We start from the raw sequence: 18,561 nt of genomic DNA, 5'->3' as shown, positions 1-18,561 counted from the left end.
GTAATAATTAGCTTTTTTTCCGTATTTGAAATAAATGAAGCAAAATTTTGTATATTTTAGAACATTTTTAAATAATATAAAAATGAAATATGTTCATCTAAGCTTAAAATATAACAATATTGTTATATATACCGAAAAAAATTTAACAGTTTAAGAGTAAAAATATATAATATTTTTCTTTTACATGATATTTTAAAATTTCTACACTTTTATTGAGGTAAATTTTATATATCGTGTGTTTGTAACAATAGTATTATTTTTTTTTTTGAAGACGTAATTATATGAATGTTATTTTCTTATATTTAAAAAAAAAAAAGAAATTATTTATAATTATTATTTTAATTTGTTTTTATATGTTTAACATAATGTTTTATTTTATAGTACTTGTGTACATATCTTATGAATAAAATATATATAGTTGTTAAATATAATTCATTAAACCATAATACAGAGATAATTGCATTTTAAACAATTAATTTGTGTTTTTATTTTCCAAACATTTGCATCCATTATGATGGTATATTGCTATATTAAATGAAATTTGGTGCTTTTAATTATTATTCTGTTTTAATCGTTATAATTTATACCAATATCTGCATTATATTATGCTATTTTTTTTAGTGAATCATAACATTTTTCGTATGCTAACGTATATTTATTGTATTGTTTAACTAATTAACTTCTTATAAATTTTACCTAGAAGTTATGAAAAATGTGCTATAATAAATGATAATAAATAAAAAAAAAAAAAAAAAAAGTTATGAGTATTTTTGTTATACTAGTTATATTACTACATTTATGAATAAGTCAGAACTTTGAACTTCAATAAAAGTATGCATTTAGCTTTTTCTACAATAATATGACAATTTTTTTTTTAGGTCATTTTTATTTTTCTCCTTTGAAATGATTAACAAATTAAAGAAAAAAAATTTACTTCTTTAAGTAAGAAAACCTTTTTTTTAGAAGTCATTGCTGATATTGCAAATAAGTGAATTATCGTTTCATATTTTATTGGATATACAAATTATAACATAGTATTAAAAATTCTTAATTAATTGTTTTAATTAAAATTTTTTAATTATTCTCTGTAGCTGTGTGTTTTCTACTAAATTAACTATACTGTACAAAGTATACAAAATTAGAATTTTTTTTTTTTTGCAACACATTAAAAATATCTAATATAAATAGAATTCATAAACTTTGGGTGATTAACAATAAATATTTCAACAAAAAGACTTATTCAAAGAAGAATATTATTACTTATTTTTATTATTACAGATTATTTTAATTCATTTTTTGCTGTAATATTATTACTATTTTTTTTGTTCTAATAACAGATAGGAGATTATACAGCGGGGTAATGGATTCTTTTTTATTATCCATAATTGATAGACTTGCAAAATTTTACTAATAAAATTTATTTAGAGCTTAGGATTTTCGAACAGGTTCTCTATAACAAATAAAATATCACTTCATATAATAATATATTTTTTCCTAATGTAGAAGTTTATATATTTTATTATTATATCTGTATAAATTATTATATGATTAGGTTGATAAATTTATTTTATTCTTCTTGAATATCATATAGGAATATAAAATGATTTTGAAACATATAATTATTGTGTAATTTATTTTTTTATTTATAATTAAAAAATAAAAATATTTTTTTAATATAATATAAAAAAAAAATAAAAAAATATATATATTAATAATAATTTTACTATTTATTATTCATATTGTTTTAATTATTTAAAAAAATATACATTCAAGCTTCGTTTTGTGCCACTTATTTTTTTTTTTTTTGATCATTTCAAATTTTAAAATGTTATCCATCTTTACTAATAAAAATAATAATAAAACAAAATTATTACATGTTCTTATAGAAGCTGCAATATTTGTATTATTTTAAAATATAGAAATGTCTAGGGTATGTATTTTCTTTTTTTAAACCGCAGTCTTTTTTGTTAAACAAAAATTATATATAAAGATATATATATATATAATATAACATACTATATAAATTTTTTTTATAATCTAGCTATATTAGATTTTTATGCTTTACTAGATTGTTATTTTGCGCAATAAAAAAAAAAAAATATATATATAAATAAACGAATTAATCCATTCACTGGAGTTTAAAATATACGACATCAGTATAGTATACAATTCCTAGTTTAAGAAAAATAGAATATTTTAAAATCCATATTTATATACAATTACATATGCTATTTATGTACACAATGTAATAAAATATATTATATTGTAATAATATGGTAATTTTTAACAATATTTCACAATATTCGTTTCATCATATATAGTATTAAAAAATTTATTTTTAAAAGTTAATAGGATTTTTTGTTTGTTTAAGCAAAAAGATAAAATTTTTCTTTTTTTTCGCAAGAAATTCAGTTTTATTCCATTTTCACAAGAGTTAAATTTATTTTTTGAAGTATTTAGCTTCGTAATTTTATTATTTTGAAAAAGTTTATTTTTTAAAAATTACAATTTATAATTAGATAGTAATTCTAATGTTATTAAAACATATATATAAAATAATACATATTAATAAAAAAAACTGAATAACTCTTAATCTTTTCATTTAGTTTTTAAAATTAAAAATTTTAAGTAAAAATATTTGTAAAGTATTTTTTTCTTTTGCAAAATAGAAGTATTTAATAATTATATATATAATTAATTTTGAATTAAAAAATTTTAATTTTGAATTTTAAAAGAATAGGGGGAAAATGTTTAAGCAAAATAAGAATACCTCAAATAGTGCAACGGCTTATGAATGCATCAACTATGTAGCTAGAAGTCCTAATAAGATGGCAGATATGAAAACTTTAAGAAATAATCAAACAAAAAGAGAAAAAATGAATTTATTTCTCATTTTTACCCAAATTTTCTTATTTACCTTTTTTGTTTGGACACTACAATGTGCTTACAATGATGTAAGGATAAAAAACTTTCTGTAATCTTTTAAAATAAGTTTTTATTTGTTTATTATTAATTTTTTTTGAATTCTTCTATTTTTTTTATTTTCAAAATTACAATTTTCCCTTTTACGAAAATTGAATATATATCTTTAAATCCCTATTAAACCTGTATATTTTTATTTCCCCTTTTTTTATTTTTTGAATAAATTTGGCAATTCATGTAATGAGAAGCATAGTAATGGAAGTGCAGTAAGTTTTGTAACCAATAGATCACTGGCAGAAAATAATGAAAGGGAAAAATCTGAACGAAAGAGAGAAGCAAAAAGAACACAAGATGAAAATGAAGAAGGATCCCAAAGTTCACGCAGTTCACAAAATTTTGATCTAAACATTAAGGATATTGAACGAAAATTTAATGATTTTAAGAATGCTGTTAAGGAAAAAGTAGAAAATGCTGTTAACTGGGATGGTATTTCAGAAAATGTAAAACAGTATTTAGTAAAATTAGATTCATCTATGGAAAGCAGAATAAAAGAAGAAGCTGAACGAGCAAATACGGAAACCAATTTAACACAAAATGCTGATGTAAGGACTCAGTTAATAAATAGTTATGTACAAAATTACAGTATTATTACACCACCTATTTTGTTAATGATTTTTACCATTTTAACTTCAGAGAATTTTAAAAAACATGTTTCAAATATATTGTTAACTGCTCTTTTTGTAGTAGTAACATATATTTTCTTCAAACTAAAAAAAATAGAAGAAAATAAAAATGAAAAGAATGATACTGATAACACACCAAAATTCCAACAATAACCACATGATGTAAATATTTCTATAAAATACAAATAAAATAAAATTGGAGACCTTATGGCACACACAAAAAAATAAGTATATGATATTATTAAAATTTTAGAAGTTTTAATCAAATAAATTTACAAGATTTTGGTTCTAACTTTTGAATATACTTAAAATTTATGGGCTATTTATTTTTAAGAGAGAAAATAAATTAAATGTTGTTTCTGTAAAATTCTTTAATGTTTTGACCCTTTTAGTGACTTATGTTTACATAAGACAATATTATATCAGAGCATATATATTTATATATATATAAAGATAGATAGATATAAGTAGATTATAAATGCATTACATATTTCTAAGAGTTCTAATTGTTTTCTGAAGGTAACAAATGAAACACATAATTACTTTTTATAAGATAATTTATTTTACTATTTTAATTTTCAATAATTTAAGCACCTTTTTTTTTTTTTATCATAGTGTCAAATTTTTTTATAAATTTTAACTAATATTTTCAGTTATTTATAGGAAGCATATAAACATGTGTGTAAATTTTATTAGAACATTAATACAAGTGTTTTGACCTATTTCACTCGTTTTCATATTTTTTTAATTGCAATTTGAAACTTTTTTAAATATATTCTGTATTATGCTGTATTATTCATAAAGAAACAGGAGTCGTTATAAAAATTATTTTTTAAAGAATGCTTTAAAATATAAACATAGATGCATAATATGTATGTTAATTACATCGAAAATTATTAAAATAAAAAGGATATAATTGTATATTTAAAAAAGGAATATATGTATGATAATCTAGAAGAAAAGGAGAGAAAAAAAATAATAATACGGGATTATTACATACTTGTTTTCTCTTTTTACAATTTTTCATAGAATATGTTATTTCCATTCTATCACAAAATTTGCATTGAGTGTATGAGTACTTTTTTTCAGAGGACATATTAAAGGTGCAGAATTATAATTATACATATATAAAATTGTTAATAGTATGTAATTTAACGGCCTCTAGATGTTAGTAAAGTTAGGTACAAAAAAAGGGAATTATTCTACAAAAGTTATATATTAGACAGACATTAGCTTTTATTCTACAGTTAACAAGGTATTTTTACATTTTCTTCTAAATTATTTTATTCGTTAAATCATATATATATTTAAGGGATACATTAGGTTTATATGTAATAAGATGCTATATATTTGTTTACATATTATTATGAAAATATATTAATTGCTTATAGTTTATTATTTCTAAAAATATATAGCTATATTCACTTTGTAATAAAACTTTCGTTTGGTCTTTTTTCATAAGATAAACATGAATTTACATATATATAGGTATATAAATAAATAAATATATTCATATATAATATATTGGAATAATAAATAATAATAAATGAGCACATTATAAAAAGTTAAAACTATTCATCCCCATTTTGAGAATTCATGAACGCCTTTTATTATTTTCCCCTTTATCATTTACTTTAACGTTAACCTAATGTCAATTAAATTTGTAAATATGCAAAATGTATAAGACAATAAAAATCATAAAAAAATTAACAAAAAAGTATATAGCAAAAATAGGTAGATGCATTAAAATCTTCTTACAAGTTCTGTATTTGTTACTAGCTCCTTTGCAAAGGAATTTATCTACAAAATTTATTGAATAAAGTAATATACTTTAACTTTTAATAAAATTTATAAACTTAGAATAGGTGAAAAGAGGACATTTATATATTTACATATCCAACAAATATGCATTTAAAGTTCACTGTTCTCAGAAAAATTATTTTATACATAAATTCATTTATTTTTTTTAACTGTGCCATTTCTTTGAAATTTCGTATATAATAAAATAAGTATATGAGTTTTTCATACCTACTACATTCTAAGAATAATTTTATAAAATTAATGTACCTTTTCTTGGTAAATGCCCATAATATTAAACAGATCTTGACAATTTTTTAAACATAAAAGTTTAAAATTTTTTGAGACTGAAAATGTAATATGCACATAAATACATACATATATATATATATATATATATATATATATATATATATCTATTTACTTAATATTTATTCAGCATCCTCGTTATAAAAGACAAATCAACAGCCTGTTCTTTATTAGTGAAATACGTGATTTCTTCATTGACCCATTGTTCTTGATTTTCACATGCATAATATACTTCTTCCTCACTGTTTTTATTTTTGACAATTAAACCTAAACTAGAACAAGTGCACAATAAATAAATACTCTTCTTGTACATTTAACATTCTAATAACCATCATTACTGTGTGACTTATTATTCTCATTATGTATAATTGATGTACGTTATTTATAAACATTTGGAATTTCCTATTTTTCTTTTTCAAGTTAATAAATCAGTTTCTGTATTTAATGTTGATTAGAAATGTTTAAATTACTATTAATGTGAACATACATAATTCTAATAATATATTTTTCAATATACTTAATTTGTTTTGCTTCTTTTAAACTATTATCAATATTTTCATATTTTTGAACTTGTATGAACATGGTTTTATGTAAGGTAATTGTTGTCTTCTAATTTGTTTACCACGTCCTCTGATTAGGTAAGAGCACTGTTAGTTATTTTGGTAGTAGGAATACTGGCATCATCGCATACGCAGCTTTGTCCAAGATTAGTATCTTCACTCATTTTTCTGTGGTTCGTCCACAATTTTAAGAATAAATTCATTATCATTATTTTCTGTTACCATCTAATATTTTGTTTGCTTTGTTTGATTTCTGAACTTGTAGTTCAATTATTTATTTTTATTATCTATTAAATTATCGGCTTTTTTAAGTATATCACTTAATTTTGCAATTTCGTTACATCATTTATACTAGCTTTTTCCAATCTATAATTTATGGAACTACTATTAACTTTTAAAAAATTATAAAATACTTCTATTACTTTACCTTTTACCCTTATTCCTTGTAGTAAATTATTTTATCTTCGAATACGTTAACGCTGAATTCTCAATAATAATATCAGTTACCTCTTAATCCATCTCTGCAAGATATCTATTACATAATATTTTATGTTTCCTCTTATATTCTTTCTACATTCGTAGATAACCCCGTTAATAATTTATGAATTTCTTCTTGTAGTTCTTTTTCGTTTATAATTAGCGCTAATTTTTTCCATTTTTTTTTTTTTTATTTGTTCTATTATATCCTGTTCAGTTAATTTTTTTAAATATATTTTTTTTAAACTAGTTATATTTGCAGTAGATTTATTATTACCCTGTGTTCTTCGGAAAATGTTAAGAAATGTATCATCCTTTTGTTTTGTACCATTTAATATTTTCTGATAAACTTTTTTTCGTTCATTTAATTTCTTTTTAATTGCACTTAGGGGAATTAGTTACATTATTTATTTTATATCTTCGTTCATCTATCAAATTATAGTCATTCTATTTTTTAAAATATTTCTAAGTTCGTCAAGAAAAGGTCTATCCTACTGATTTAAATAGGACATTTGCTCTCATTATTTTTTCTCTATTATAACAATTATCATATGTTGCTATATCAGTAACTAATTGGTTAATGTTTATTATTTCGTAGTCGATGCTACATTATACATATCATTAATAGCATTTTAAGATTCTAGAGTATTTGTATCTCCAACTTCATTTAATTTATTCCTTTTGGCGATTATAACATTTTTAATATTTTAGCGTTACTTCTCTTTTTAATATGCTTCTTCTGTTAGATCCACCCATAATGTTTATGTAGAAATTAACTATACTATTAAAAATATTATGGCCCTCATGTATCTATTTTAATTTGAAATTTAACATATTTCTATAAATTATAACTACTATTTTTTCTTTGTCCAATATTTTATATATTGTTATAATAACCTTTATGCTTTTCTTTACAATGTTTACATTTGTTTGCTGATCTAAATCATATACTTTATATACTTTGTTTTATATATTTGTTATTGTTTCTAATGCTTTTTCCTTTTTTTTTTTTTATTCCATGTACATTAATATTTATTGAGTATTGATTATAATTTTTCATGTTGATCTATAAATCACTATTAATATGAGTTTCTCATATAATATAATTAATTTGGAATTATAATTATTCATAGATGCGTATCTATCTTGAATACGGATAGATAGAATATTTTTCAAATGTATTCTTCTAGTTTTCGAATTTGCATTAATACTTTTTGACGTTTTAGTATTATATGATCCGCTAATAAATAAAAGTATATATATCTATATCTATATATTTATGTGACACTTTTTTTCTACCTCTAATAATCCATCAAAAATTGAACCAATTTTCGTAATCTTCTTATCTATGGTATATATTTTTCAGAAATTTGTTTAACCTTTTGGCATATATAATATTAAAATTACCAAATGATTTCGCTTAAAGAGTTTAATCGAATTTTGAATATTATTTAATATTTCTCTGAATTTCTTAATATTATTTTTTAAATCTTTTAGAGATTGAACTGCTTCACCATTGCAGTGTTCTTTTCCTAAAATATCTGAGTCTTATTTTTAGAATTTTCATATTCATCAACACTTTCTAAAAAATATAATCATAATATTTATAATAATACAATATTTTGTTTTTTTAATTACTTTTAATTCATTTCGTTAATTTTTTATTTTATTTGAAAAAAAGGTTTCATTTTTCCTTTACATAAATTTTTTGTTGAAGCTCATTCCTGTGTACATTTCCTTCTTGACTGTTTTTAGCTTATATAACAAGCCTTTCATTTTCATTCTTTTTTTTTTAAGATATAAATGTCACCTGAATATATCCATATTTATGAAGAAAACAATGCACATACTTTTTCATGCTAAGAATTTCTGTTTCTTTGTTTAACATTAATACTGGGGAAAAATTCGGAACTTTTCCGAATTGTGTTTTATTTTATATTTTAAAAAATAATTTATTATCTTAATCATATTATCATATATATATATATATATATATATATATTTTTTTTTTTTTTTTTTTTTTCATTTCTCAATGATACATGCTATGTTTTTTTTAATTCTTTCAACGTCTTCTACTTTAAGTAAAATATTGGAATCTCTATTTAAGTCATATATATTTTTTATGGAATTAGATTTATCCTTAATAGTACCTTAAATGCTGTCTCACTATTGAAAGTCCCTTTGTAATCTTTTCATTTTCTTTATTCAAATTTTGTTTTATCACATATAACAATTTTATAGTTTCATTTTTCTTAATATTACTCAGTTGGTATTTTATAATATTCTATTTTCCTTAGGCTTTATAATTTTTTTCTACTAGTTCTTTTTACTTTAAATCTTTTCCTTCTCTGTATGTTGTGAATGTATATGAAACCTGTATATCACATGTTTTTATTAATTTATATGACTTTACATATTTATTACAATTTTGCTTCCTTTTAATATCGTAATATTTTATATTATCCTCTGCGTAGTAATCACTTGGTTTAAATTTACTAAAAATGAACTTATATTTATTATGAAACATATTTTATTTATTATTACGCTAACGGTATTAATTTCCCCATTAAATTTGTTTTTATATTTTTTAAATACTATGGTTCATATTATTATTTATACTTTTTTCCAATTCTTCTCCTTCATTAGTAATATTATCAAAGGTACAGTTTGCTTCCATCATTTCATTTTCTGAATAAATTTTTACATTTTTTACGTTTCTTTGTTAGCTCTCAACATTTAAATATATGTTAGAATTGTTACATATTATTTTTGGTTGTTTTGAGAAATCTTTCATATTAACTATAGATGAAATTAATTTCACCAAATTATTAGCTGTTAATAATTGATGCCATATCGCTTTCTTTATGATGTTGTATTATTATTAGAAAAATATTTGATTGTTTTATGTTGTTTTGAACCAGATTAAAAGTATAAAAAGACACTTTCACTAAATTTATCATTTTTAATTTTCTCTATTTTTACTGGTTGTTTCAACCCACTTTCTTTTTCTTCTTACTCATAAAACCATTTTTTAATATTAGAAATGTCAAGGTTATCTTGATCCATCGTTTTTTGTGTTTTTTTTTTTTTTATTATATTTTTATTTTTTTACATTATCCTTTTACTTTAATTGGAGATTAATTTAAAAGTTTATTTATTTTACCTTTTGAACTATATAATTAATTCAAAGTTATTTGTATTTTTTTTTTTTTTTTTGCTTAACTAGAAGCTCTATTTAAATAGGTTCTATCATTTTTCATATTTCACTAAGTTTTAATTTATATTCTTATATTATTCTTTTTGCATGTTTAATGTTATTCTTAAAATATTCAATTATTATTTTTCCTATATATTTATTATTAAAATAGAATTTACATTCGTTCATATGTATTTCAGAATCATTTGAATATTTACTAACGTATTGTTTTTCATTCAAAATTTTATATTTTATTTTCTCCATGTCATTTATTTTATTACTTACATTAATATAAAACTATATTATTTCTTTTTTTGCAATTATTCTGCCTTCTTATAATTTATTTTTACTTGATTAATTGCTTCTTCCGATTTTCCAAATTCATATATTATTAGTTCTACATATTACCTTCATTTGCGTTTCTTAAAAGTTCGATGATGACACATTATAATTAAATGTTATTATTAGTTTTCTTGTGTTTATAATATCGTTTAACTCCTTGTGCACATGAACAATGTGTAGTTTCGTTTTTTGCTTATAAACATAAAGTTTTTTTTTTTTTTCTTTTAAACTTTCTATTACTTCATTTACATGAACTAATGGTATTTTCTTTTTCCTTTAATTTTAAAGATGACTTTCAGGAATATTTTTTTAATTCTACTCACGTTTCTGAGAAGCTTTAACAAGCGTGTAGATGTTCAGAATAGATAATATTTTATCTATTGAATTCTTTGATTTTTCTATTATTTCTCTAATTTTTTTTTTCTAGTGAATTAATACCTGACATAATTTTTATGATTTTTCTCTTTTCGTTACTTAATTCTTTAAAAATTTCCTCAGTTGTTTTTATCGCATCTTTTAGTTCAACTTTTTCTACATTTTTTTACCTAATTATTGAAATTTATCCAGATTACTTCTAAATCATGAAGTATATTTGTTATATCTTAATAGAAGGTCTTTATTACTTCTTTCGTTTCAAGTAAATTACTACAAAGCGAACTTTCATCCAAGCCTTTATTATGTTATTCAGTAGACTCAACTTCATTTTCATTCAACGGAAACTATTTGTGTTCGATTTAATTTATAGTATCTTTAATATTTTGTTTTAATATATTCATTTTTTTTTTTCACTTTTGTACTTTTATAACTATAACATCATTTGAATTCATTTGATTAGAATTTAATTCTTCTTTCATTCAATGTAGCGATCTTAAAATATCTTTTTTTTTTTTTTTTCTCTATTTCCAAAATTTCCACTTTATTAGGATTATACATATATTTTATAATTTCAATGTAAATGTATGAAATTAGTTTATAAGAATCTTCTTGAGTGGAAGCAAATTCACCTTTTATTTTGTCCTTTAATTAATCAATTTTTTTCATTGAAAATTATAATTTCATGTTTGATTATTTTCAAATTTATTTATAACAACATTTAAACTTTTATGCAATATTATATTTTTATATGTTGATTCAACTGCTTTTATTGTATTATCAATTTTTTTTGGTTTTACTTTTATAGATTTCCTTATATGTAGGAAATATGTTATTTATATCATTTAATGCACATTTTTTTTATAAAAGCCTTATTTATTCTTAACATCATCACTATTTTCAACTTTATTAAAACTGCCTTTCTAAAATATGGTAGGATGTTACGTAGTTATTTAAATTTGTTCTTTTCTCATTTTTTATATTTAAATTTCTATCATTTATTTAGTTCTTTCTTTTAGTATGTGTATCCTTATGTCTGTAAAAAAATATACAGATTATTTTCTTTTATCCTTTGGTGTATAAGTACCTGATAACATGTAGTAATGAAGTAGAGGTTTCCCTTCAGTGATATACTCTATTTATAAATATACATAAACAATTAATCTTTTTTGTATTCCTCCATTTTTTTTGAAGAGATCACCTTAATCTTATGCATATTTATTGAAGGAATAAATCATTTTCTGATGTACTCTTTTAATAACTTCTACAAGTGATTTTTTTTTCGACTTTGTATCTATCTACAACAGAAAACATATTTGACATATGTATAGTGGCGAAGTTATCTTTAAATTCTAAAATCATTTTTTTCATTATATCTTTTAATTTAAGAAATTCTACGTAACGATCGTCAAATATATTACATTCATAATGCATACTTTTTTTTTTCATCTTCATTAATTAGAGTTATTATATCTATTAATAGTTCAGCTTTTGTTATGTTATCAGTACTGTTTGCAATTTTATTTAGTTCTACATAATAAAATTTCGATTTTTATTATATTTTTTTGCCTTATGTTTGAGTTATTAACTAAAATTTGCTATTATATCTCATTCTTCTATCCTTCTTGTGTAAGAAAAACTTCCGTAGAATTTATATTTTATTAGTATTAACGTTTAAACTATTATTTATTAAAAAATTGTCAAATTTTTCGTTATTTTTAGAGGATATTTTGTGTAATGTATTATTTTTTCTAAATGCTTAAAATTTTTATAATACTCTGCTTCATCAAATGTGAAATTAGATTCTGAACATACTTTTTGTTTCAAAATTTCTTTAAGAATACTAAAGGTGTCATTCTAGGTGTTTATTTTATACTCATACGTTGATTTAACTGATTCATTCAATTAATAAATTTAAATATAGAATGATACACTAATTTATTCATTCCAATTATGTACAATACTATTTTTATTTATATAACCGTTTTACTCCTTTTTTTTTTACATATCTCTTAATTTTTTAGCTGCATAATTATACTACTATTAATGGGAAATACTATATCTATTCTACTTTTTTTATACGTGCATGAAATAGTTTCAATGAATATATATATTCAATTGCGTCTATATAAATTTCATTAGAATTTAATAAAATTTTATCGAAATATATTTTTTTTCTAAAACAGTTGTTGAAAGTAAATGAGCCTTTAATTTCATCTATTTTAACTTATATATTATTATTAAATATATACACGTATTTAAATTTTATTTTCAGTATATATACCTTGGGTACAAAATTTCATTCTGTTAAATATAATTTTTCTTCACTTTTAGTATAAATGATTTTACTATTAATATGAAGTATATATATTTTATTAATTTTTTCATTTTTTAATATACATTCGTTAGTACAATTTTTTTTTGTGTTCAGTTCATTTATATAATTTTTCATTGTATACTTTGTTATCTCCAGTTAAATTTTTATAAAATTTCATTTCATATGTTATTTATTTAACACATTTTTGTTATTCAAGCAATTATTCATAAATGTTTGTAATTCATCCGAAAGTTCCTCAAAATATGGAGGTGTATGCATATCTTTATATGAAAGTAATAGTATCCTTTAGAACGAACTTCTAAATTGTGAATAAAAATTGAAGATAATTATAATCTAATTAGATGGAAAAGATTGAATTAGGTTTATCATATTTAACATTATAATAAAAATACAAAACAAAAAAAATTTATATTTAGTCATGGTTTCTTCATTTTGAATTTTATATTTTGATATATTATCATATTTATTATGCATATTTTCCTTATTATTAACTAAATGAATTAAAAATATATGGATTTATTTTTTTCATATAAATATCGCGTAATAAGTTTTTACTAATAGTAGGATATTCCATGTACCCAAATATTGCATTTATGCATGAATACGATACTTTTGTATTTTTATTATTTATTTTATCTATTTTATATATTTCGTTATTATTCTTTTTCTTAAATGAAAATTTGGAACTTGAAATTTTTGCTGACTTTAGTATTTGAATGCCTCTGTTAAAAAGTTTAATTTTGTAAATTATTTTATGTCATCCAAAATATATTCTTCATAACTTGGGTTTATATTAATATGAAACATAAAAAATAAAATAAATTAAGAAATATGAAAAAATTTTGAACTTACGAAAATATAAAATTATGCAGAAAAACTATAAATATCTATACATGTATTTACTTGTGGATAAATATATAAATTACGTTACCAATGTAAACAAATAAAAGGTTAAGAAGTACTCATAGCAATTTTTTCCCCATAATGTTGATGTAACTAATGAATAGTACTAATATATTTATTGTTTTTATATCCTTTAAATTGTTTTATATTGTGTATTTAATGCATTTCAATTGAAGAAACAGTTGTATACTTAAATTTATTCATGGAACATTCTTATTTTATAATTTTTATTCGTAATTACTGAAATTGATATTTATTTAATACCCTTTTAAATTATAGTAATTTAGTGCACATAAGAGCTTAATAAAAATAAAGTTATTAAATTTAAATATGCGTACGAAAAAAATCGTTTAAGCCTTGCAACAATTTTTAGACTAAAATTCCAATTTAAATAATGATATGGTTCTTCGAATACTTTTTAAAATATAAAATAAGCTCATCAACAATGTGCGCTGTCTTAAAATTTTGTCATTTTTAAGGAACAGTAAATATGCCTTTTAAAGTATATACACTGAGGTTACATTTGATATAACGTACTTCCCAAGTATTTTTCTTATATATCAAGAAACAAATATAAGAAAATAAGACATTATGAAAATAATTTGGTAATAGAAATAGAAAGAGGAAACAAAAATGTATATATGAATGTTCGATAAATTGTAAATTAATAAATAACATGAACATTCATTTTTCTGATTTAAGTGAAAAGCCCGAAATATAAAGATGATAGAAAAGGATGACATCATTATCTAGAAAGCTTTCAGTAAATCACAGTCGAAAAATAATTTATTTCTTTTTTTTTGGCCTCAAAGAACATGTGTGAAGTTATTGGTAAATTTTTACTTAACCAAATATATATATAGTAAAAAAAGCAATAACAAACTAATTATTAAAAGTTAAATTATTATTATTTCAATAAATATTAAATAAAAAGATTATTTTGTTTAAAAATTCTTCTAAATTAAAAAAGATCTAATCCTCAGGATATCAAGTAAAATTTACCTTTTTAGGGGAAAAAATTAGTAATTAAAGGGTTATTAAATGTATATATGGAAAATAATACTTTGTTCTTATTGTTGTACAAGTAATGGTAATATATATTCAAATATAAATAAATTAGTAGAATTATCATTTAAAAAGTTCCTATTATTCTTTAACCACAAAAAAACAATAATATATATGCAAAATTTTATAACTTAGAAGAATCTGTTAATTCACTTTAATTGTATCATATATAATTTAATAAAACGTTTTCTATATAATTGAAAGTTCACAATACAAAGTAAAACAAAGATTAAAATTGAATTCATTCAAAATAATAAAATTCGTACACAATTTTTAAAATGCAAAAATCCACTGAAATGGATGAAATAAGTGAAACGGATATATATAAAACTATATATATATATTATATAAATTACTAAAATTTAAGCAATATGGAATAGTATAAGCATATTATAAAAATTAAAGCTTAGAATAAAAAAAAAGAAAAGAAAAAAAATGATTAAAACGCAATGAAAAATTATAGATATCATATAAAGAAAAATGTTCTATCATCAAATTCTTATTCCTAACTCCAAGAATTCTTAAATATATTCAATAATAGTATAATACCTTTAAAAAATTATATATGATAATCAATTTAATTTGTAATAATATTTTTAGGGGGGCTTATGAATATCTAGAAAACTCTTCTAAGAATAATAACATATATACAATATTTTTTTCTTTTTTTACGAAAATAATAATTGTTAACACAACATATGCTTAAAACTTATTCTTTACAAATCATAATATATTCTTCGTAAGTTCAATATAAAACAAAAAAAAAGGCCTATATTTTTTTTATTTGGATAAAAAAATAATATTATAAGAAATTTTGAAAAATAAAAACTTCAACTTCTTCATTATAAAAATATAACAGTGAAAAGCAGTCGATTCAAAATATGTCAAGATTTAATGATTTATCATTATTATTACGATACAATAAAATATGGAAAAAGTTTCTCATAAAAACTTTTCATTTGGAGTGAGATATTTATTTATACTGTATTGTTAGATCTCAATTCACATTTAATTTTTCCATAAGTTTCATCATTTTTTATTATAACTCTTATTTTCAATGGCTTTATAAAAATATACTTCCTGTGTAACATGAATTCCAAGTAAATTATATAAACCCCACCAACTCTTCTCCTTCTCTTCTTTTCTCAGTGTATGCTAATATTGATTAGTGTTTTTTATATTGAAAATTTTTCACTTTTAATTAAAATATAAATTAGATATTTCCTAATTTTTATTTGTTAATTTTTAAAAAAAAAAAATTTTTTCTTTTTCTTTTTCTTCTGTTCTTGTGTTTTAGTAGCATCAGCTGTTTCTGCTGCGGAATCTACGGCGGAAGCAGAGGCTGAAGGGGCGGTTGCGGCAGCGGAAGTAATGGAAGTGTCAGTGGAGTTATCTATTTGTCCATAACTTCTTACTACATGTGGTTGTCCTTTCTTTATGTCAGCATCTACATTTTCTATATCTGGAACATCTTTAAAATTATTCTTCAGCATATACTTATATAATTCCTGTTGTTGTTCTTGTTGCTGTTCTGCTTGTTCTTGTTTATTTGTAGACTTACTACCCTTTCCATATAATGCAAAATATGGATCCCAATAACCCTTTGGATATTTTGCAAGACATTCTGGATCTCCTTCCATCGCTCCTTTACGATGACTGTTAAACAATTTTTCTATTGTTTCTTCGTCAAATTTAAAGTTATTCTTGTACCATTCAGGAAATCTAGGAGCACCAGATGCTGATGTCTTGTCGACATCATATATATCATGAAATGCTTTAGGTAAAAAACTACTTTCAAGTCTATCACGTTTTAGTTTTTTCACAATATCCTCCTCCTTTGACTTTGAATTTTTTTTTGTTTCCCCTAAGGATCTCATTACTCGTATGTTTGATATTTTTCCATGATTGTAAATCATTACATTATTGGAGTTACCATCATATTCAGACTAAAAATTGGGCAAAATGTTATATAAAATTTTAAGTATGGTAAGAATTTCTTTATATATTCATGAACATATATATATATATATATATATAATATATATATGGTTAAAAAAAAAATATATTACATAATAACATAGTATGAAAAATAATTTTAATTGAATTAGAAAAATTAAAAGATGTTCTAGGGGGTTGGTGTTTTGTTATATATCTTACCGAGTTTGCGCAATTTTGGACCCAAAATAAAAAGTAACACACAGATAACTTCGTACAAAAGAGAAAAGCATTTTTCTTTTCTTTCTTATTGTATTTGCTTAAAACTGCCATTATGATTTATAAACATGTAAAATTTTTAATTAAATAAAAAAGATCATTTGTATAAAAGTTTGAAATCTTTTTAAAATATTCTCTTATATATATGTATATATAATAATAACAATTTCTGTTAAATTTTATATATATTTCAAAAACTATTAAATACAATAAAATTTATTAAAATATTAATTAAAAATGTAAAAAAAAAAAAAAAAACAAATTTAATATTATATGTAAATATATTATTGAGAGTATATGGAATCATCGTAAAAATCATTAGGTAAAAAAAAAAATATTTAATTTATAATAATAATATATAGTTTAATTTTTAAGTAAACGAAAATTTTAATTATAAAAAACTTTTTCATAATTTATATTTTTTTAAATTAATTTTTTTTTTTTTTTTTTTTAAAAAGCATTATCAAAATAAAATAAAAGGCATTACAAAAGCTAAATAAAATATATATAAATTAAAATAAAGAAAAAAGCTATGAAACGAAAGGGTTATAGAATAACAGTTGTTCTTTTAGAAAGATTAAAATAAATAATATTTTGAAACAACTTAGTTAAAAATAAGCAACTTTGTTATTTTATTATTGTTTGTTCTAAATTATAAAAAATATGAATGGCTTAAAAAGAATAAGAATCTATAATCACATTAATATATGGTGTGTGTGTTCAATATTTTTTTAATACTATGATTAATAATAGCTATTATGATGGACTCATCTTTTTTCTTTTTTTTTTATTATTATAAAATTTTTTATATTTGTGATACTTTTAATGCATTTTAAAAGCATGGGGAGGCAATAAAACAAAAAATTTTATTTTATTGTATCATATTCATTAATAACGAACAAATGTCTTTATATATATATATATATATATATAGATAGATTTTTTTTTGTTTTTCTTTTAAATAATATGGAGTGACATCTTAATATGTTAAATATTTAAAAAAATAGAAGAAAAGTAGAAAAAATAAAAAGCTAATATAAAAATTAAACGTTTAAATTTTTTTTTTTTTTTTTGTTTGTATTTAGAAAAACAGTTACTATATATATATATGTATATAAATATATATATTAATATTGCTCTAAGTATAATATAAAAAGTTAAAAGAAAAACTGAAGGACCATGTTTATAATTTATTATTATGTGCTCATGGAAAAACAAAATAAAAAAAAAAAGCTAGTGCATGTATTTCTCTTATAATTTTAAGAATTTTTTAGATTATTTCATTTTGGCTTATAAAATTTTAAAGTATTTTAGTCATATTTATTAAATAAATGATAATTAAATTATATGTTTTTCTTATAACTGTAAATTTCTAAATAGATA

The 18,561-nt window shown here is 20.7% G+C and overlaps 4 protein-coding genes across 4 annotated transcripts; 1 reads left to right on the top strand and 3 right to left on the bottom strand.

The window, feature by feature from the left end:
* Positions 1-2,747: 2,747 nt before the first annotated feature.
* MKS88_005248 (uncharacterized protein) lies at positions 2,748-3,758 on the top strand (the record flags this gene model as incomplete). Its single annotated transcript, XM_067218493.1, has 2 exons — positions 2,748-2,954; positions 3,171-3,758. 2 exons carry the CDS (start codon positions 2,748-2,750, stop codon positions 3,756-3,758), a joined length of 795 nt encoding a protein of 264 aa, XP_067070463.1.
* A 3,072-nt stretch (positions 3,759-6,830) lies between these two features.
* On the bottom strand, positions 6,831-9,814 carry MKS88_005247 (uncharacterized protein; the record flags this gene model as incomplete). Its single annotated transcript, XM_067218492.1, has 8 exons — positions 6,831-6,913; positions 6,996-7,026; positions 8,156-8,295; positions 8,588-8,641; positions 8,788-8,887; positions 9,123-9,214; positions 9,344-9,465; positions 9,765-9,814. The coding sequence occupies 8 exons, from the start codon at positions 9,812-9,814 to the stop codon at positions 6,831-6,833; spliced, it is 672 nt and encodes a 223-aa protein (XP_067070462.1).
* A 787-nt stretch (positions 9,815-10,601) lies between these two features.
* On the bottom strand, positions 10,602-12,107 carry MKS88_005246 (uncharacterized protein; the record flags this gene model as incomplete). Its single annotated transcript, XM_067218490.1, has 3 exons — positions 10,602-10,693; positions 10,725-10,817; positions 11,921-12,107. 3 exons carry the CDS (start codon positions 12,105-12,107, stop codon positions 10,602-10,604), a joined length of 372 nt encoding a protein of 123 aa, XP_067070461.1.
* A 4,095-nt stretch (positions 12,108-16,202) lies between these two features.
* On the bottom strand, positions 16,203-17,232 carry MKS88_005245 (uncharacterized protein; the record flags this gene model as incomplete). The annotated part of the gene is made up of 2 exons (XM_067218489.1): positions 16,203-16,910; positions 17,122-17,232. 2 exons carry the CDS (start codon positions 17,230-17,232, stop codon positions 16,203-16,205), a joined length of 819 nt encoding a protein of 272 aa, XP_067070460.1.
* Positions 17,233-18,561: the final 1,329 nt, after the last annotated feature.

Source organism: Plasmodium brasilianum, chromosome 14 (assembly GCF_023973825.1).
Source record: "Plasmodium brasilianum strain Bolivian I chromosome 14, whole genome shotgun sequence".
Classification (NCBI taxonomy): Eukaryota; Apicomplexa; class Aconoidasida; order Haemosporida; family Plasmodiidae; genus Plasmodium; species Plasmodium brasilianum.
Note: the sequence above shows the minus strand (reverse complement) of the source record. Positions and strands in the feature narration are given on the sequence as shown.